Genomic DNA, 21,077 nt, shown 5'->3' with positions numbered 1-21,077 from the left:
GAGCTCCTGGTCCATGCCTGCTCCTTGCTCCTCATTTTGGTTCCCCAGACAGCTGAAGAGAAGCAACTCTTCCCTAAAGCTTCATGGAGGGATGTTGGCAAAGCCGGTTGTGCCATGAAAAGTGGGACATGGCCTAACCCTGAGGAGGATGGAGGTGGCCACACTGCTCTCCCTGATGTGGCTGTGGATGTCAGCCACCCCATGGGACACGAGAACATGAGAGGAGCAGGGTTTCTGTGGGATTTCAGCACTATTCAAGTGCCTGCTTTTTGGAGGCACAGAACCTGGAAAACAATGGGAGCGATGAGAAAAGGAGCCCAATGTGAGCACCATCAGCATCCACCAGCACCCCGGGCAGTGCTGACAGGCACACAGACAGACAGGTACCTGCAGGACACCCAGGCTTCATTGCAGACCTTTATTGCCCGCTCCAGCACAGCAGACTCAGGCTCTTCATGCCCCAAACCTTCCTCTTTCCAGTTCAGGGACTGCCAGGAGGGGCCAAAGCTTCACAGGGGGAGAAGTCCATGGAGCCGAGCACATCCTGGTGCAGGGTGGTAGTGATGGGCAGCACAACCCCAGCACAGTGGTGGGTAAAGGGGCAGGAGGGTGCCTCTGTGGTGGTTTTGGGCATCCCGGTGCCCTGGTACCAGCTGCCTCGGAGCTGCAGGATCTCCTGGCCACGGCTCCTGCATTGGCTCCTTCCCCAGACAGCCACACACACCAGGAGCAGCACCATGGGCACCTTTATGCAGAGGATGAGCAGCAGGTAGGTGATGCTGAGCTGGGACCTGGGTAAGAGAAAGGAGATGGTGCTGGAGCTTGAGTCTGGGCAATGGGGATGGGGACTGGGACACTTGCATGTCTGCCCTGCATCCCCTGGGATGCTCCTTTGAGCTGCTGCAACTGATCCAGGGCTGAGGGAAAGAGGTGTCTTAGGGCAGGGGATGCTACTGGGGGCTTGAAGCTTGACTTACAGCACTGGAGGGTCCCCAAAGGCCGTGGTGACCAGCGGGCTCACATCACTGCCTTTGGCTGTGGATGAAACAGATGTGAAACAAAAGAGAGAGCAAAGCAGAGACCCCCCCTGCACCCCAGGGCCTCTGCCCTGAGACTGCAGCCATAGAGCTGCAGGAGGGGGAGATGGGGGTCTCCAGGCAATGCACTGGGCACTGAGGAGGAGGAGGAGGAGAAAGGAGGGGGGTTACTGGGAGGGACTGGAAAGCCCAAGGGGCTCATGGAAGCAGAGACGCTGAAGGGAGCAAGGGAGAGGCTCTGCTCTGTGCAGCCTCCTCCATCCCTCATCCAAACCTGCACTGGGGCAGCCTCCAGCACATCTCAGTGCCTGCAAGGTGCTTGCTCCCACTTTGACAACCCCCATGACCCCCCGCTGGGATCCCCTCTCCCAGGTGATGGGCTCCATCACACACCCCTGCTTAGCTCCTAGGCTGGCTTTACCTTTGGAGACGATCACCTTGGTGCTGTGCTTCAGGCTGAAGATCTTCCTTTTCACCCCGCAGGAGTACCAGCCTGCATCCTCCAGCGTGACATGGTCCAGAGTCACCGTGAACGAGTGTGATGCATGGTTATCCTTGATGGACACCCTGTCCTGTGTCACTGTCACCTCCGAGCCATTGGTTTGGATGACGCAGGTGCAAAGACCGAGGAAGCCCCTCTGGCACCAGAACTTGGAGTAGAGCTCATAGCCTGGCTCATAGCTGCAGGACACTGCCACTGAGCTGCCCTGGTTCACCATCACCTGTGTAGGACCTGTCACTGCCCAGCCACCTACAGGGGACAAGAAGAGAAGATGGGAGCCCTTACGGGCATTGTCTCAGAGGATCAGGAGGGATCTGAGCTCTGGGATATGCCATCCCAAGGAATGCTGTATCCATGTGCCCACTATGCAATGGTGAGATGAGATGTCCCCGGTCATTAAAGAGCCCCCATCAGATGTGTGTGTTATTAGACGAAAAGCCTTATTACCAGGGCTTATCCAACAGCATATCTCAAAGATCATCTCCTGTAGCCATCCATTAGCTACAAGGACAGTATCAACTGAGCTCTTGCTGTGTCCATGATTGGCTTCCCGGGCTGGCTCAGTCCCAGCCTCTCCATGGGATAGGAAACACCTGACCTGTGCTCCCACATCTCACCTGGGAAAAGGATCCAAAGCAGGAAAATCCACATTTTCCACCCTCTTGCTCCTGATGCAGATTTTCCCCTGTGGCTGTTCACAAAGCACCCTGTGGGATGGAGCCCTTTCACATCCCACGAGTTTCCCAAGCCTCCTTCTCCCGTTGCTTCCATGGGCAATGTTTACCAGCAGAGCAGACCCTTGTTTTTAAACAAGGCAGTTGCTTCCTCATCTTCACCCGGGGACCATGACTCACCCTGGGAGTGTCTCATGAGAAAGAATCTCTGGTTTTCCTATGAAACAGGGCTGGGTCCCACCAAAACTCCCAAAATACAGCAGGTTCCTCCTAGATGATGCGCGTCCCCGTGGTGAAAGCAGCCCCTTCTCCATGCACAGAGCCCAAACAGCTTCAGGGGTCTTTGCAGGGAGTCCAGGCCAAAGCAGGGTCCAGGAACCAGGACAGAGCAAGTGCAAGTCAGCCCATGCAGATGGACCAGTTGGGATGCTCTCCCAGTCGTGGTGGACTGGAATGACGGGAAGGGATGATGGACTGAAATGATGTTCAGCCCTCCCCGCTGCTCCTCAGCACCAGAGCTGGCCGCCAATGCGAGCTGGGGTGGTTTTGTTTGTTTCTCAAGCAGAAACATCTCATTTCTCCCCCAAGAATTGCCTTTTTTGGGGCACAGCTGTGGGTTTTGGGTGACAAAGTCTTGCCGAGGGCTTTCTTCCTCTATGCTCCTTGGAAAGGGCAGAGGGCACAACTCCCCAGCCCTGCCAGAGACCAAGCAGCTTCTTCCCCACCATCCCCTTCACTCCCTGTGCTCCGCCATGCCAAGAGGAAGCTCTGAGGTTTCCTGCTGACTATGAACTAACTCCTCCACTCCTAGAAAACCAACTGGGCTGAGTCGCTGCAGGAAGCAACAAGAGCTAAAATCAAGAAGTGGTTGGAGGCTGAAACTTGATTTCTGGTGATGAACCTTCATGGAAAGGCCGGGCTTCAGCTGCTCCCCAGCCGCTCTCATGTTCCTTCCTTTGAGTGTCCTATTGCCCCCTCCTGACATAGCCCCGACAATACGGGATGCCCCAGAGTCCCCCTACAAAGGGAATAGCAACAATACGGCAGTTCATTAGATTACCCCCTGCAGAGGAATTTATTGGATTCATCTGAACCCGAAGCAAACAGGCGGTAATTGAATCAATCAGTGAGTGCAAGATCTTCCCCTGCTCCTATCCCATCACCACAGCTGAGCCTCTCCAAAGTCCTCCTCTGCCGTGGCCTTCAATGACATTTACAATGCCCGGCTCTGTTATTTAATCCAGGTGTTTCAGACCCTCTTTCAGGGGCAGATTCGGCAACTTTGGTGAAATGGTCCTGAGATAAGGCTGAATATAATGGTCGCTAATGCAGCTCCTGTGGTGCTGGCTGATTGAGCAGGAGCTGTCTGATCTCTCCCTTCCGCTGCCATCTCAGATAACCAGGATAAACCCAGATCATTCCTAGATCCCCTGATTTATCAAAGCTACTAAAAGAGAGAAACACTTGGAGACTGTGGCGGTGGTGGAGGGTTTAGTCCCGGCTGTGCCTTCGGCTGGATTCCTAGCGCAGAAAGGGCTGAGACAGGGGTTAGTTATTGCAGCGGAACTGAAGCGAAATCCAGCAGATCCAGAGGATTAAATTCTCCCCAGCTCGTGGGGAAGGAATGACTTCGGTAGGGCTCAGATCTCCTCCAAAGAGTGTAGTATGGGCAGTCCAGAGAGACACTACCGCAGGTTAATGGGTTGGTAGAAGGAGCAGGAGTGAGGAGACAGTAAAGCAGCAACTCCTGAGCTGGATTTAAATCTTCCGCTGTTACAGCTGTACTTCATGAGGCAAACAAACAAGGAGTCAAGCTATCAGAGATACAATCTGCCGGCAAATGACCGAACAATGGAGCTAATTTACGTGTTCATTTGAAATCACTCCTGCCGTTTGCAGGTCATTTCCTTTCGTTTCACTGCTCTGCACTGATTTCAGCTGCTTAGCGCTTGCTCGGGGCTATAAGCCGCTCGCTGGCTCCCAGAAACCTCTACTGGGGTCCGGGAAGGACTCGGAGAGTGTTTTGCGTTTGGATGGTGGGGAAGGGCATTTTACTGGTGTGTGAGGGGAGGAGAATGATGTGTATTGGCTGCTGGGCTTTGCTGGTAGCACTCATCTGCCATGGGTCAGGCCCCTCAGAGCCATAAAGCCCTTGGAGCTGCGCCAGGTTGTGCTGGTGCCTGTCTTTTACCAGCAATCTGCGCTGTTTCTGCAGGCTGCATTGCACTTGACGATATCATGGCAGATAGGAAAAGTGCCTTCCTCCTGAGTGCGGTTAAACATGCGGGACTAAATGGGTCTGCTGTAATGCTAGGGACTGCAGGAGGAAGGGAGAACTAGGCTTTATGAGGCTCTTCTTGCCCAGTTCCTTGCTGTCCTCCTGCAGGACTCAAAAGGGATACAAGTATTGCTGGAGCTGAGATGGGTCAGAGGATGCTCTTCAAGCCCTAGGACCTCTTCTGCATCAGGTATGTGCTGGGAATCCCCCTCTAGAGATAAGCAGAACTGAAATCTCAGACCTATGGTGCCCTGGGGGCTTCCTGTCCTCTTCACTGCTGTTAAATTCATCCCCCCCCTCCAGAAGAGGTTTGAGCACCAGCACAGCTTGGGTCCCCAGGGCAGTCACACAGTGCCTGCAGCAAATCTGGGTCTCCGGTACATGTGACCTAGCAGGCAGCTCAGGTCAGGGCCATACCCTGCTTTGTGCAAGCTTTGGGGTAGGAGAAGGCTAAGAGTGTGCTTGAGACACATTAACACGAAGTCCCCACTGTCAATGGGGCATTACAGCACTGGGAAGCCTATGGCGGTTTTGACAAATGCCTGGTGTACTTAACAGGGCAGAAAGCTGCCCTGGCTCTCTGTCCCCAAGGTTTGTTTCTCTTGTCTTCCTGGCCCTATTTGGTGGAGTACATTCACTATGCTGAACCACAGTGCTGGCTGGGCTACTTGTAAATCATCCCATCCAGACACCAGTGGCTCCCAGTATTGCTCATTTTTGTGCTGTTGATTATCTTTCAGTGCTTGAACCACCGGGTAGTCTGGCTGCAGGCTTGCCTGAGTTTAGCTTCTTGGCCACGGGCAAGCCTGAAACCCCCTTATCCCTCTAGGCTGTTTTTCATCTTTGCTGGCTGTTGTTGCCCAGACTGATCATCTGACCTGAAAGAACCATCTCTTCCGTCAGAGGAAACAAAGGGCAGATATAATTAGCCATGTCAGACCCAGTCAAACAGCAATCGGATGGGTGCAGATGGCTCTCGGAAGCATAGTCTGTTCCTCTGCCTTGGGGCCGTCTGCTGATCTGGAGGGAGGGAGCTGGAGATTGAATCGAGTCTCTTAAATAAACTCCTCAGTAATTTCTTCTGAGTTTAATCGACAACACCAGATTGCTCTAGAGGGAGTTGTAAATAAAGGCTCTCAATAAGATCTTGACTGTCACCTCCAGGTTTAGGCACAGTTTCCTCCCGTTTCTAAATACAATTTGGGGTTCTTTTTCTGCAAGAAGGCTCCTAACTGAGCTCTGTAAATGTAAATTTCCAAAGGGGAGCTGCTGGGGTAGCAGTCTCGGGCTAGTACCAGTTTCATGAAGAAACACAAGCCACTGTCCCTGGTTGGGGTGACATTGCTAACCCTAGTGATCTCACAGGTCTGTGCTTTGCCACTGCCCCTGGATGCCCAACGGCAGCATGAGCTGATGATGGCTGTAGGGGTGTCAGCAGAGGAGCCCCGGTACCGGGCTCCTTGCAGAGCCAGGGGCACCTTTATCACAGCGCATGGAGATGGTGGAGTGCAGAGAGACCAGGGTGGAAACTGCCTGCGTGGAGGGGAGCTCCACGGCCTCCCCGCCCCCGGGCGGGACCGGCCTCACCATTCCCCCCCCCCGCTCCCTCTTCTGCAGCGGCAGGAACCGGGCACCGCTCCACTGTCCTGAGGGGGGCCGAGCCGAGCCGAGCCGTGCTGCGCTGAACTGAACGGGGTCGAACCCAGCCCTGCTGTGCCCAACCGGGCCGGGCCGGGCCGTGCCGACCCTCGGCCCCTGCGCAGCCGAACCGGGCCGTGCCAGACCGAGCCGGGCGGAGCCGAGCGCTGTCCGCGGTGCTGAAGGCGGGGCGGGCGCTGTCCGCGGTGCTGCAGGAGCGGCCCGCGGCCGGAGCCGTTCCATGCACCCCGGCTATGGAGGCCCGCGCCGCCGGCTCGGGGGGGGCCGGTTACAACGAGGCCCTGCTGCACAAGGTAGGGCTGGGGCACGGTGGTGCTCGGGGAGGGGGCTGCGAAGTGCACGGGGAAGGGATCACCGCAGCAGGGCGCCTGCTTGGACTTCGTCGGGAAACTCTGTCCCTCTCCCCTCCTCGCTTTTTCCTCCACCAACCCCATCCCGGTTGGGGGGGGATGCGGCTGCAGCTATTCCCGAGGCTGGGCAACCCGCAGGGCTCTGTCCTGGTTCCCGGCACGTCCCCGGTGATGAACAGCAGGGATGGGGGTGGCAGGAACAGGAGCGTTTGGAAAGCGAAACGGGCAGGAGCGCTGGAAACGGGCCAGCCCCGCGGCACAGCCAGCAGCAGGCACTCAGCCGCTCCCGCTGTCCTGTGCGTGCTCCGGGAGGTCGGGTCGGGGGGAGCTTCACCCTGGGGCTCTCTTTGCCAGAGACAGTCTAAAGAGCCGGGACTTCCCTGCCATGAAATAGCGGTGTCCTAAGGGATGTCCATCCCTGCCCTCCTTGCTTTGAAAGCTTTCTCTTCTGCGGGGTCCCTGGGACCATGCTTTGTAACTCCACACTGCATGGAGGGTTTTCGGTGCTGCTGTTGTCCCTGCAAGACCTGGGTGGCTCAGGCTCTGCTCCCTGCAGTCAGACACTGCCCTGCAACTTCAGGAGACATGGAGGAGACTGATCTCTGCCAGATCCACCCATCCCTCCTCCTTGCTGTCCTCACGCTGCTTTGCTGCAGTCCCCAGTGACTGTGCAGGGCCAGACACCCCTGGGGAGCTGGGGAAAAGCAGGGGAAAGGTAGTGGAAAGGGCTGGAGCTGCGTCGATCCATCTTCACAAATCTCAGTCTAGTTTATATCCTGCTCTATTCAACTCAGGGCAATTTGCCCAGCCCTTGATTAGCAGAAAAATATCAGTTACTAGCAGCTCTCATTTCTGTTGCACATCGAGTACATGGGACATGCCTCCAGGGATGACTCGAGAAACTTTGACTCTTTGCAAAGCCTTAACTCCCTCTTCTCCAGCAATGAGCTGCTGCAGTTAAGGAATGACATTGGTGGAAATCAGACTCAGGGCAGAAAAGCTGCCCAGGCAAATACCCATCCTGGTTCCACGATCTCTGCTCTTTCCCTTGGTATTTTGCTGCTGCTCCTGGCAGGTTGCTTGTCTTGCAAAACCAAGCCTGCTCTCGCTGCAGGGATGGGAGACAGCAAATACCTCACTAGCTCTGGTTTCTGAGCAAGGAATCACATTTCAGATGTGCTGAGAAACCCCGAGAGAGCTTTGCTCTCTGAAGGCAAAGGTTAAGTGATTACTGCTTGGTGGCTAAACCCAGGCCTGGGGAGGAAAGGGGCTGGGAGCAAATCAAAGCAGGAACAAGCAGAGGTTTGTTCGGGGCTGTTCCAGAAAAGTTTCACTTGGCACACCATGACAGATTCTGCTTTCGGGTGATTTGACCCATTGCCAAATCGTTCTTCCTCCCATGGGGTGCTTGGATCCATTTAGCTGGAACAAGTGCCAGAGGGAGAGGGACGTGCCCTTGGGCTGTGGTTGATCCGGGGTGTTAGTTGGGCATTTACAGGGATTGCCTGCATGATGTGAGCCAGCTTGTTTGATGTGCTGCGCTAGAGCTCATGTCTACAGGGCTGAAATACTGCCTCAGCCAGGGCAAGGGCCAGTGGGGCTGGCAGAGAGCTCTGGGATCAAGGCAACGTTAAACAGTGCCTGGGGAGGGTGGGAACAGCCCTGAGGTGTCCCTGTGGCACAGGGCAGCCTGAGGCAGCATCCAGCAGCATCCAGGTTGCCCTGGAGCACTGCCTGGAGCAGGGCAGAGGTAGTTCAATGCCGTATATAGAGCAGGTAAAACTAAGTCTCATTAATGTACCCTGAGAGGCAGTGAGGGTGAGGTGGTGAGGGGCCAAGAGCAGCCACAGCTTCACTCCCAGACCTCTCCTGGTGCCCCATTCTGCACCTCTCTCCTCCTTGCATCCCCCAGGACTGGGGTTTTACCCTGTCAGGCTCCTGGCTACATTTAGCTCAGGTGCAGCTCTTGCGTGCTAGAGCTTAAAAGTGAACTGGGAAGATAACCCCAACCCACACGTGTTATCCCAGATTTCCTCCTGCTTGACTGGCACTAGAAATGCAGCAATTGCCTCCCTATGCAAAGCCACACTTCCCTAGGTATGTTAGACCAAAACACCTCCTTTGCTTGCTGGCTGCCAGGGCAGGTAGAGGAGATGGGAGTGGGGTTGCCCTCACCGCTCCATTGTTTTGCCTTGTCCCTGCAGCCCACACTGAGCCAGCAGTGTTTTGAAGGGAGGTGATTCATTTAGGTCTGAATGAGCCTCAAAGCTACTAATCTGGGGAGGGATATATTTGCTCTTTCCCTAAGGTAGAGCTGGCAAACAGGTCCTCTCGGGGTGTGCTACAAGCTGTGCGTTGGGACTGTCACCAAGTGGCTCTCCAGGTCTTGGCCAGGTCTCTGTGCCTGTTTGTGTGTGCCCCCCAGCAAAGCACTGCTCCATCCTCACGCCAGCATCCAGAGAGGAGCTGCAGCACCAAAGGGAGTCTTGCCATTTTCTACCAGAGTTTTCCAGGCACTAAGAAAGCCCTGGGAAAAGCTGATGGGATGAAGGGGAGGCCGGGTTATGGCTGAAGATGCTGGCAAGAGGCAGGGTGGGTATGGAGCTTTGTCACTGTAAGGCTGCTTGCTATCGTGATTTGAGCAGGTTGAGCCCGAGGTTTTGATGGCTGGTTAGCCACATCTATTCCACAGAGGGGTTTTGCTCTTCCTCTATGCTCATTTCATAGGCAGGAAGGCCACAGTGGTTTCCACTGTGCTGTATCTCCACAGAGCCCATCAGCTTGTCCTGAAGTTGTTAGGAAAGACTCTTGGCTGATTCAGGCCAACTTTTACTATTATTACTAACAGTATTACTACTAATAGTCATGAAGCAATTCATGAGTTGCCTCCATTATAAAGCCCAATTAAATTGTTATGAGAGTCTGCTTGTTGTACGTGCTCTCTGTAAATCCTGGGCTCTGGAGGCTTCCTGGTGCTCATTCCAGCCAGCTCTCCTCCCTCCATAATTAATGCTGTTCCCTGCATTAACTGCTCCCAAAGACAGCGCTGCAGGGTGCAGCTGGTTCTGTTACCCCTCCCAGCACCAGTATTTTACTGGGAAAAGGGTGTAGCACCAACCAATGCAGCGCTGGGGTGCAAGAGCCCCATGGTAATGAATTCTTCGGGTGTTTTTCTATGTGGCTTCCTCAGATCCTGCTCTTTGCACAGGGTTTGTGTCTGGACCCCAGGGAAAAGCTAAAGGGGGGCTTGGGCAGGGAGATTCCCCCATGTGCAAGGGCTGACCCAGCTCCTTTGGCCCATGTTCAAGGGCTTCACTTGGAGGTTTCTGCCTCACAACATCCCTCCAGCTCCTGTGCAAGCTCCCAGGCCATGAGGCTGCTCTGAATGCACAAGTGACCCGCAAACAGCCTCATGTCGACTTAGGGAGAAATCTGTGGCCATGGGTTGCTGCCTCTCAGCACCCAGGTCTATGCAGCAGCATGCATCTGATAGGGGTGCAGGGCTGCCTCTTGCCAGCAGCTCCACCCGGCAGGTCAGGCTTTTCCCAGGAGAGGTTTGGGATGTTTCTTTCCAAGGGAAACCGCTGATTCACCGGGGCGAGCCTTTCACTGGAGCGTGAGCCAGTGAATCGGGTTAACAGGCTCCAGGCGGGTTGTGGTGCAGTGATTCGTGCAAGGCAGGATGCTGGTCTCCTGCCAGCCCATGTTCCTGTTTATAGTCTTCAAGCTCTTTGGGTTTTGGTTTCTTCCCACTCCTTTGGGTTCCTGTGGGGTGGCAGGAACCATAGTGTTGGGCATTGTGGCATGTGGCAGTGGCCTCCTGGGGCATGACATCAAGGTTTGATGTGCTGGGGATATTCGGGCACTTGATCAAACGTGTTCCTTCACACTGCACTTCACAAGGGGATGTGTGCACTGCCTCGAGTGGTGCCAGCCTGGGTTTCATCCTGCCCTGGGTGCAGGAAGGTGATGGAGGGCTGGGACTGACTACGCATAGAGGCTCCCCTGTGCATCGGGAAGATGCTCCTGCACCTTGAAGGTGAAGAGTGACCCTCACAATGTCACAGAGGGAGGGGACGAATGGCCAAGGTGTCCCGGGATGGAGCAGGGCTGATGGAGTTGCATCAGACTAAGCATAAATCAAAGGGAGAAACAACAGATACAGAGAAGTGCAGCACAGAGTGGGGAGGTTCAGCCCCAGCACCAGCAGCTACAGGGGTGGCAGGGGACAGGGGGACACTGGGATGTCTCAGTGCTTGCCAGGGCTGCAGCTACAGGAACACCATTGTCCTGAAAGGCACCGTGTGTTGCCAAAACAACTTCAGAGCAAGAAGCCAGTTATCAGAGTGTTTGTTTTCACTTGTGTCCCTATAAAAGGGTTGAAAGTGCATCAGTTTCCTGAGAGGATGGGGATGTTTGTGCCGGTGACTCTGCAAACAAAACCCAGATACTGGCAGAGAGGGAGGGAGGGGTTTGTGCTTGCGCTGTTGGTGTCCCTTAGGCTGGGGATTTGAAGGAACCCTGGCAGGAGCAGAAGGGAGGATGGGCTCCCCAGGGATGCGGTGTGGGTACCAGAGATATGGGTTGGCAGCCTGGGAGCTGCTCCAGAGGTGATGGCAATGTCCCATCTCTGACACCTGCACAGCTCCTTCTGCCAGGGGACGAGCAAGCTTTGCTCCCTATGGGAGAGCCCATGCAGGGCTGGAGAGGCAGAGGGGCTCCATGACCTCAAATCCAGAGGGAAGCACTGTGTTAATGCAGCATGAAAACAGCCCAGTGCCCCGAGAGGCTGCGTGGCTGTGGCAATGGCTGCGTGCAGCCGCTGCGGGAGATGCTGTCTTTACTAAACCAATCTGGACCCAATCCGGCGCTGCCAGAGTCCTCCCAGAGAGGTTTTCCACCAGGCCTGTGCAAGCCAAGGCTGCCTCTGCCTGCACAGCATGCCTGCCAGCTCGGGCCCTGCCTGCTCCCTGTGCTGATGCCTCTTTACCTGCTCCTTGCAGACAATCCTGGTCGGAGACAGCGGCGTGGGGAAGACATCTCTGCTGGTTCAGTTTGACCAGGGCAAGTTCATCCCTGGCTCCTTCTCTGCTACCGTGGGCATTGGGTTTACGGTAAGAGCCCAGCCCCTGTTCCCTGTGCTGTGCGACCTCACTCACCCTTGGGAAAGCTGTTTTATTTGGGTAATCACAATCCATGGTGCTTTAAGTAGTGCTAAGCACAAAGATTTGAGGTAATTTGCTTTGGTGCTGCTGGGTGAGGGGCTGGTTTGGCTGTCTGCTTGCTGGGGCTGCTGGCAAGGATGGAGGACTGATGAGGCTTCACATCCCAATACCCTCTGTGAAGCTGTGCCTGGGTGTGTGTCCTGTCGGTGCAGCCCAGGCAGGGAATAGTGAGGCCGATGGCAGCAGTGCCTGGGAAAAGCAGTTGGCCACTATCCAGTGCTATTTGCAAGCTGCCACAGGACCAGAGTGGCTCTGATGCGTGTGTCCCCTCTCTTGGGAGAGCCTGCAACAGAGACCACTTGGGACCTCCCTGCACAGCAAGACCAGCATCCCTCCAGCATCCGTGATGAGGCTTTTGCCCACAGGATGCCTGTTGCCCATGAAGAGGCTGTTACCTACATGGGTTTTGCCTCTGGTCGAGGCCAAGGAAGCAGAGAAACGTGGTACCAGCATGAGGGCTGCAGCACAGGGTGCCCATGCAGTGCCGAGCCCTGGGCAGGCAGAGGAGGCTCAGGCACGTTGCTGACCTCTGCCAGCTCCCAGCTGTAAATGGGATGTTTCTCCATGCCACCTGTGGAGGTGATGCTCAGCCAGGCGCTCTTCCTGCCTACACAGCTCTATGAGCACCCGTGTGGCTTGCCCTATCCTTCCAGCCTCCCTCCCCAGAGAGCTGCAGGGGAGCTCAGCCACTTCCAGGAACTCCAAGTGCCTCCAGCCTTCAGCTCTGGGCACTTTGTGGCCAAAGAGTGTGTATAAACTATAAATCTGGTCTGGTTCGAGCTACAGGACTGGAAATACAGGTTCCCTTTCCCGAGGGGCAGAGGAAGGCTTGGCTGGAGCAGGAGCTGGTGGCAGGGGTGGGTGCTGCCACAGAGGGCATCTCTGCCATGGCCCTCACCCTGAGAGTGGTGAGGGGCTCTGCACGGGAGCCACACACACCTGAACCCCATCAGTGTGAGGAGGGATGTGGGGTTGCATTGAGATCAGGCCTGGCACGGGGGAGACGGGCTGTGTATCCCATGGAGAATAAATCAGAGGGGGCTGAAGGCTCCTGTCTGTGGAGCGGCGCCTGTCAGCCTGGAGACACACAGAGCATGGATCTGGATGGGGTTTTGTGGAGTGAGGTTTTGGGTAACACATCCCTGGGACTTCTCCCTTATTCCCACCCTTGGGCTTTTCCCACATGAAGAGCACAGAAGCCGTGCCCCAGTGCCTGGTGCAGGATGCTGAGGGCTCTGAGCAGCTTGGGGACACAGGAGCCACGGCAGCCATCCCGGCACAGGCTTCCCGCAGCGCTTGGCTTCCGGCTGATGGGTGCTGCTTCACTTCCCTCCTGGTTTCACCGCGCCTTGATGCTAACCCGGGGCAAAACCTCACCCTGGGGTGAGCTGGAGGGATCCCCACTGATCTGGTGTGGCAGGGGTGATTTGGGGTCTCCATCCCCAAATGGGGGACAAGAGGCTGTTTACTTGTAGAGTGAGCAGCTCCTCCTCTCCCCATCTGTGTACCCAGAGGGATGCACTAGGGCTGTGCCTGCTGTCTGGTGCCACCGAGCCCCCGGCAGACCCAAGCATCCTGGGGTCCCTGGTGCAGGGAGCAAGTTTCCAGCCTTGAGCCTTCTCTTCCTCATCCCGTGGCCGGGCTGGGCAGGGAGGCGGCCGGAGCGCAGCCTCGGGGGTGGCACTGCTTGGGGAGGAGGAGGAAGAGGAGGAGGAAGGCGGGTGGGGTCCGCGGCTCCCTCTGGCCCCGCCGCGTAGGGACTCGGCGGCTCCCCTCGGGATCACCATGAGCGGCCCCAACGGGGAGGCAGAGACCGGGACCCCCCCGGCAGACAGTGGGGACCTTCCGGAGGGGAGCGGGACCCCCCCGGCGCTGCCCCGGGACTACGAGCTGTCCGGCAAGGTGGGAGGCGGCGCGGGGTGCGAGGGGGGCAGGAACGGAACCCCCAAGCCCTATCGGGGTGGAGGTTGAGGGGTCTGGGGGGGGGGGGGGTGGGAGGCCGGGATGGGGGTCCCGGGGGCCGCCCGCTTCCTCCGCTGCCGTAATCGCGCCCAGGAAGCGGCTGCGGACCGGGGAAGGGGAACGGGAGAGAGAAGGGGAAGAAAGCGGCGGTCCCAGCCGAGCCACCCCCAGCGCTGCCCGCCCCTGCCCTTGGGGGAGCCCAGGTGTGGGGATGAGGGCCCCGACTGCCCCCCGGGAGGTGGAGACAGGGGGTGCCTGCCCCGGGGAGGTCTCTGAAAGCCGTTCCTGTCCTTCTCCGGGCAAGGGGGCTCCGGCCAGCTAGGCAGTGGTGCCCCCATCATACAGGGCAGGGATGCAGGACCCCATCCGGCCCATTGCAGCATCCCAAAGGCAGTGGGGAGAGAGGCAAGTGTGCATGCCCCGGTGCCGAGCCAGCCCCTAAACCACTTTTATTCCTTTGCCTTTATCCTCCCCGCTCTGCCTCCTCTCAGTGGAGGGCAATTTTTGTGTCAGAGGGAGGAATTCAATCGCCAGCTTGACCTGGGTGAGGTGGAGGCAGAACCGAGCGGTGTTCCCAGCCACCTGGGCTGGGTCAGGGCGTCCCGGGGCAGGATTTGATCAGCAAAGTGAATTGGCAGGAGGCAGGGCTTGTCCAGCCCCCAGCTCTGGCTGTGCTGGTCCAGGAGGGTGGCCATGGCTCAGGGTGTTCAATGGGGGCAGTGGAGCTGTGTGAGTTCTCTTAGCAGGCTCCAGTGTCTCCACAGGGTGGGCTTGTGGGGATGGACCTTCTTGATGGAGTCCTGCACACTCCTGTTTTTAGGCAGGGAGCAGATAAAGTCACCATCAGGTTAATTATTGCTGGGCAGGAAAGGGCTGCTGCCTGCAAGCAGGAAGGAGGGCACGGCATCGGGGTGTTGGATAAGGATGTGGTTATGGAGACCAGCACCGGTCCGGGGTGCTGCCCGCCCAGCTCCGTCAGTGCTGGGGAGCCCAGGCTGAGCCTGTTTGCTTAGCAGGAGGGGAAAAGGCTCTGTGTTTGCTTTGGTGTCTGCACCAACAGGGTGAGAGTCCCAGACACGGCGGGGCTTGCCCAAGCCATGCATCACAGAATCATACAATAGGGTTGGAAAGGACCTTGAAATCATCCAGTTCCAACCCCTTGGCTGCACCCCCGGGGGTCCCATCCCATCCCTAGTTCTCATGGGGCTCCCCAAACCCATCAGAACCAGCCCTGGGGAAAGGAACAGAGGGACAGAAGGGACCAGGAAGGGGGGGTCAGCATCACCCCAGGGATGCTGCTGCATCCCTGCCCCGCTGACACCTCTCCCTGCACACATCCTGCAGGTGATGTTGCTTGGAGACTCGGGCGTGGGGAAAACCTGCTTCCTGCTCCAGTTCAAAGACGGGGCCTTTCTCTCCGGGATGTTCATAGCCACCGTGGGCATAGATTTCCGGGTGAGACCCGCATGGCTGCCGGCCCCTCACCTCCCCTCACTTACACCTCAGCCAGGATGGAGCCCAGGAGAGGTTTCCAGCCTCTGCACCCCAACCAGCAGCAGGCACCACCTGAAACCCTTCCACCTCTCCCTGGGAGAGCGGTAACAGACACAGGAGCCTGCTGGAAGCATCACATCTTGCCTTTACATCAGCAAACAGCCTTGGTTTAGCCTGTCTGGTGGGTGCATGGGCTGCGGTGTGCAGTGGGTTACCAGCACACTCCACCGGCCAGCTCCTGGTGGGGACAAACACTGCTTTGGGGTAGTTTTATGCTTTAAAAGGGCTGAAATTGGCTGCTGAGGAGTCGTTATGGCCACAGGATCCCTTTCAAACCCTCCCCGTTGCTCTCTGCTCACCAGTCCCAGCTGCAGGGGATGCAGGGGCTGGCTGTGTTTGCAGCACGGGCTTTGAGCAGGATGGAAGTGAAGGGGGTGCCCCGGGCAGGGCTCTGCTGTGGCTGCAGGCACGTGTCGAGTGTGGCTGGCGCTTCCTCTGCCTCCGCAGCTGCAGTTGCTCCGGTTCTCTGCTGCCTTTGGGCTGCTCTTGGCTTGCAGGGGGCGAGGAGCAGGGGCTGGGGTTTGCTTTGGGGGGGTCTTGTGGCCTCTTCTACCACCAAAGCCATGAGAGAAGGAAAATGCCACATCCGGCTGCTGGGGTGTTACCAGCTCATAGGTGCCTTGTGCGAGCATTCCCTGCAGCATCTCCCAGCTTCCTGCTGTAGGTCATTTCCAGTCTCCCAGGGCACGGTTTTGTTCCCTTCAGCCCATTCGCTCAGGTTTTTTTCATCTCCACATAGGTTGAATTTCCATTTCAAACAATTCCAGGCAACCAAATTATTTATAGGGCTCCTCTCTTTCCAGACTCATCCCTCCAACCCCGATTCTTCAAGAGCCTTACAATAGCCCTGCAGTAACTCCTGCTTTGCTTTCTTCTGGCCTCTAGAGAGAAGTCCCTGCACTTCCAAGCTGAACACAGTGGTTGCTTACGCTCTGATAACTGCCTCCCCTGCTCACTTGCAAACGTGTCTTCCTTTCTCAGACCCAGCCCAGCCTCAAACCACCCTAACAGGGAGATTTCCTCCTGCTGTGCTGGATAAAGCCATGTTCTACCTGCACCCCTCTGCATCATTAACCAGCAATTTAGGAGCCACAGGGGGTGCTGGCTATAGGAGATGAGTGAGGCACCGGATCCAAAGCAGGCTGGGATCTTGTCCTGTCCAAAAGAGCCTGAATATGCTCTTTTCCACCCTGGCACAAGGGGATGCTGCTCTGGGATGTGCCCGTAGCTGCAGCCCCACAGCAGGACTGTGGTTTGTAGCAATGAGGCCTCAATGTCCAGCTCCATGGGCAGCCTGGCTTCATCCCACCAGCCAGGGGCAAGCAGTAGAGGGGATGGGGCGTAGATGCTCCATACTGGGGCTGGATGGCATCCGCACCAACACTGATGGATGTGTTCTCCTTCTCTTCTGCAGAACAAAGTGGTGTCTGTGGATGGTGTGAAGGTGAAGTTGCAGGTGAGCTTTGGGAGGGGATGAGCAATTCCCATAAGGATTGCTGGAACACCCTCCCCAGGCTGAGCGTGGTGTCCCCTTGGAGCCATTGGGGCATCCCCATCTCAGGGGGTTCCTCTCCCTGCTCTCACCGGGGTGGCTTCTCAGCAGATCTGGGACACAGCAGGACAGGAGCGCTTCCGCAGCGTCACCCATGCCTACTACAGGGATGCCCAAGGTGGGTTTGGTGTCCAGCAGGGATGGGGGGAACCGGCCGGAGTGCATCCCTGCAGCAGGGCAATGCCTCTGCCTCTTCCCTTCCAGCCCTGCTCCTGCTCTATGATATCACCAGCAAGATGTCCTTTGACAACATCCGTGTGAGTCCCTTCCACGGGTCGGGAGCATGTTTTTCCCCAGGGATGGGGTTCGTGGGTGCCCTGTTTGGGTTGCTGGGTGTTTGGGGCAGTTTGAAGCCTGGCTGACATGTAAGAGCTCTCTGTTGTGGCCAGACCCAGCCAGCCAGGAGCTATTTCCTGGGATGCTTGGCTGGATGCTGCATGGCTGGGTGCTAGAGGGAGAAAACGTGGTTTGGGATGAGATGAACTATGCATAGACTTGGGCTGCAGCCAGGAGATGGGGTGCTCTGGGGACTGTTCAGCTGTGATGCTGGAATGGTTCCCATGTTAAAGTCACTTTCCCCTATCTCACAGCAGTGGGTGAGGGCTGGGAGGGGAGGGATGGGTGCACCGCTCACCCCAACACAGCCCTGCTGCCCCACAGGCCTGGCTGACGGAGATCCATGAGTACGCCCAGAAGGACGTGGTCATCATGCTGCTGGGCAACAAGGTGCGTGCAGGATGTCCTTTCACCCCGTGGTTTGCTGTGCTCTGCTGTGCCAGCCCAGCCCTTGCCGTCCCCATGCCTATGGAGGGATGGGGCTCGGTGGGTGCATCCTGCCTGCACCCTCTGCTGGGCTCTGGTGCTTTCTGGGCTCATCCAGGCCCGGAGGTGACCCCAGAGATCTGGGGGGTCAGGAAGGTGTGAGGGGACCAGTGCTCCCGGCAGCCAGTGGAGGGCAGCACCAGGCTGAGGCTCCCAGTATGGGATGCTGCTCGGTACCGGGTGCTGCTGGATATGGGATGCTGCAGGGTATGGGATGCCCACCCAGATCCTGGATGCACCCCTAGATCTCAGGTAGCTCCAAGCTCCAGAAGGCCAACTGGGTCCCATGTTCTCTGGAAGTTCCAGTTTTCCAGTGCCCGAGTGGGTTATGAATTTTCCCCTGGGACTGGATTCCCTTTAGCTCCTGGATGATGTTGGGTACCTGATGCCCAGCAGGGTTCCAGAAGGCCCCTTCTGGGTCCAAGTACCAGATGCTGCCCTAGGTCCCCAGTGTCCCCAGGTCACAGATTCCCCCCTGCATCCTCAATGCCCTCAGGTCTCAGATGCTCAACAGGTCCTGGATTCCCTGGGCACTGGATATTCTCCAGTCCCCGATTCCTGCAGTTCCTGGCAGCCCCCTCTACACCCCACAGTGCTTGCCAGACCCCTCAGGGTGCCAGCCAGCCCTGGTATGTGGTGACACCTCCCTTCCCTTGGCAGGCGGATGTGAGCAGCGAGAGGGCTGTGAGGACAGAGGACGGAGCATCGCTGGCCAGGGTGAGCCATGCTGGGGTCTAACCCCGCTGCAGCCCCCCCCGATGACTGCACGTTGTGCATGGTCCCCACACAGCCGTGCCATCCCCTCTGATGGGTGCCCAGACCTGGCTCTAGCACAGGCAGCGTGGCACATAAAACCTGGGGCAAGGCAGGGAGGGGATGGCACCTTGTCCCCAAGCATCAGCCAGGCAACAAGGGCAAGGGGAGGGCTTGGGTCTCTGGGTGATGGGGCCGTGCTGCCCTTGCAGGAGTACGGGGTGCCTTTCATGGAGACAAGTGCCAAGACGGGCATGAACGTGGAGCTGGCATTCCTGGCCATTGCCAAGTGAGTACCAGGGGGTCACAGGGCTGGGCATGGGAGGTGTCTCCTACAGCACCACCGGCTCAGGTGAGGTTAATGCAGTCCCATGGCCGCAGGGAGCTGAAGCAGCGCGCGGTGCAGCCGCAGGATGAGCCCCGCTTCCAGATCCACGACTACATCGAGTCGCAGCAGAGGAAATCCAGCTGCTGTGCCTTCGTCTGAGAGCAAAGGGGGAGCCGGGGGGAGGCAGGCGGGGGGCACAGCGGGGGCCCGATCCTGCCCTCGAGAGCCTGCGGGAACCAGCCTCTGACCAGCCAAGTGTGGACAGGACAATACAGCGGAGTGAGGAGAAACATCATCCCAGCACCAGGATCCAGGGGCCAGATCCTGCCGCCCTGTGGGACAATGCTTGGGAATAACCATGGTGCGATGGCTGCCAGCCCAGCAGGGAGCCACGGTGATGCCTCCATCAGCCGAGCAGGATGCAGGATGTGGCTCCACACCTCACTAAAGGCCCCTTGGAGTGCCTGGAGGGGTTGGATGTGTGCCATGGACAAGCCTTCATGCAGCCTGTGGCCCTCTCCTCCTCTGAAGCAATCCCTGCTCTTGGCACTGCTTTCATCCAGCTGGAAGGGCCTGATCCAGCCCCTGCATCCCAGTGCTCAGCCGGGGCTCCTCACTGCTGTGGTTGCTGCTTTATCCTCCTGCCACCATGAGCGCAGAGATGTCCCTGCTGTGTCCCGGTCTTGTTGGAGGGAGGGACTGGGATGAGGAAGCATCCAGCCAAGCCTGTTCCTTGCCCATGCAGCTGACATGAGAAATGAGACTCCCTTGGGAGCACCCCAATGCACTTGGGGCATTTCTAGTGCACACAGCAATATGGAGAAACCTTTATTTCCCTTCTCGTGCAGTCACAGGAATTAAGAGATTTTATTTTTATTAACGAGAGAAGCCTTTTTCTTTCCAATCCCTCCAGACAAAACCACCTCCGGCCTCGCGGTGGAGCTGGTGGGGTGGAGGTGCCCGGTTGGCCTGGGGCTGCTGCTCTTGCCGGCTCCCATCGCTGCACATGGAATACAGCCCTTTTCTTCCTGCTGCTGGCAAACAGCAGCTGAAACCCACTCTCTGAAGAGAAGATGCCTGAGATGCTTCAGCCAGCAAACGCTGCTACACGGGGCACCGGGGTGCAAGGCTCTGTCCCTGCATCACTGCACATCCCCAGTGCCGCATCAACCCCTCCATCACGCTGCTGGTCCCCCCGGCACTACCCAGGGCAGTGGGTATTTGGTATTTAGCTGAAGACCTGAAGCGAAGGGCAGCAGCAGAGGGCACGGCACAGCCGCATGTAGGAGTCGGGCAGTGCCCAGCACATCCGTCCCCACCAGTGGTTCCCCTCTCTCTGCTCCCCAGCTGCCCATCTCTTTACTTGCCCCGGTGCCTCCTTTGCTGCTTCCCTGCTCCCGGGTTTCTCTTTGCAAGTTTTCACATTAAAGCCGGGTATTTCCAAGCTTTGCCTCCTCCTGGGTGTTTTATGGCGTGAGAAATCCCTGCCCCGGCTCTGCACCGTGGGAGGCTGCTGCAGCCAAGCACTGCAGAGCAATGGGGCTGCGGGGCCCCCCAGAGCAGCCGTGGGGCGGGAGAAGCACCCGTGGCCCCTTCCTCCCCACTGAGGCTTTCGTTGTACGCTTCAGACAGTCCAAAGGTGAGGAGGGAAGAGCAAACATGACCTGTTAAATTAAAACCAACCTCCTCCCCTGCTGTTCTCATGGTGCGGAGTCCAGCATTCCCCAAATAACTCTGTCTTCCCACCAATGGCACGGCTGCAGCCGCTTGGCTGATGTCTGCAAAAAAATGCTGGATGGCTTCAACACAAACAGACTTTGGCTCTTTTCTGCTTTCCCCCCTCCAGCCCGAGCTCCCTTAACGTCACAGGGAGCCACAAAGGCCCTGGTAGGAGGAGGCAGCGCCGGTGCTGCCCGTGCCCTGCCATTTCATGGGTGCTCTGGAGTACCATGGACCCAAAAGCAGCTCCGGCTGTTTCCTGCGCTGCCGCTTTTCTCTCTTATCATGGTCCCATACTCAAAACAGCCCTCTTGGGGCTGAGTTTGGTTTCCTGACTTGGAGCAGCATCCCCAAAGAGCATCCCACTCTGTCTCAGCCCTGAACACCCATGGCTGTGGAGCTGTGCCACACACTCCCCCCTTGCCAAGGGGAGGGCTGTGCAACGGAACCCCTGTCCTGGAGCTGTACTGTGACACTCTTGTCCCTGTTTTCCTCTCCGCAGGCATCTGCTGCCGCTGCCGTGGGATTCCTCTCCGCTGCCTTTCTCAGGGCTGAGCGAATGCTCAGCCAAGTGGAGGAAACAAATGAGCCCACCCTCTGCTCGCAGCCCGGCCCCATGGAGCTGGAGCATGGCCACCCCCAGCACACAGGGGGTGTCTCGA

General features: G+C 57.4%; 2 protein-coding genes across 7 annotated transcripts; one reads left to right on the top strand and one right to left on the bottom strand.

The window, feature by feature from the left end:
• Window positions 1-250: 250 nt before the first annotated feature.
• Window positions 251-2,254, bottom strand: LOC130604248 (CMRF35-like molecule 5). The gene is made up of 5 exons (XM_057418644.1): window positions 2,157-2,254; window positions 1,459-1,788; window positions 978-1,041; window positions 651-791; window positions 251-284 (listed from the first exon to the last, which is right to left on the bottom strand). The coding sequence occupies exons 1-5, from the start codon at window positions 2,188-2,190 to the stop codon at window positions 251-253; spliced, it is 603 nt and encodes a 200-aa protein (XP_057274627.1). The 5' UTR covers window positions 2,191-2,254.
• A 4,102-nt stretch (window positions 2,255-6,356) lies between these two features.
• Window positions 6,357-19,117, top strand: RAB37 (RAB37, member RAS oncogene family). Of its 6 annotated transcripts, none has more exons than XM_057418604.1 (10): window positions 6,357-6,443; window positions 11,504-11,614; window positions 15,032-15,142; window positions 16,656-16,697; window positions 16,845-16,911; window positions 16,998-17,050; window positions 17,454-17,519; window positions 18,276-18,332; window positions 18,581-18,657; window positions 18,750-19,117. In XM_057418604.1, exons 1-10 carry the CDS (start codon window positions 6,384-6,386, stop codon window positions 18,853-18,855), a joined length of 750 nt encoding a protein of 249 aa, XP_057274587.1. In that variant the 5' UTR covers window positions 6,357-6,383; the 3' UTR covers window positions 18,856-19,117. The 6 variants fall into 6 exon arrangements, with proteins under 6 accessions (XP_057274587.1, XP_057274586.1, XP_057274591.1 ...); XM_057418603.1 differs by having other exon boundaries at window positions 16,842-16,911; XM_057418608.1 differs by lacking the exon at window positions 15,032-15,142.
• The last annotated feature ends 1,960 nt before the right edge of the window (window positions 19,118-21,077 follow it).

Source organism: Pezoporus wallicus, unplaced genomic scaffold (genome assembly GCF_028554395.1).
Source record: "Pezoporus wallicus isolate ANWC-B61680 ecotype Strahan unplaced genomic scaffold, APGP_CSIRO_Pwel_v1 contig_3710, whole genome shotgun sequence".
Taxonomy (NCBI): Eukaryota; Metazoa; Chordata; class Aves; order Psittaciformes; family Psittacidae; genus Pezoporus; species Pezoporus wallicus.
The sequence above is the reverse complement of the archived record's forward strand: the minus strand, read 5'-3'. Positions and strand labels throughout refer to the sequence as shown.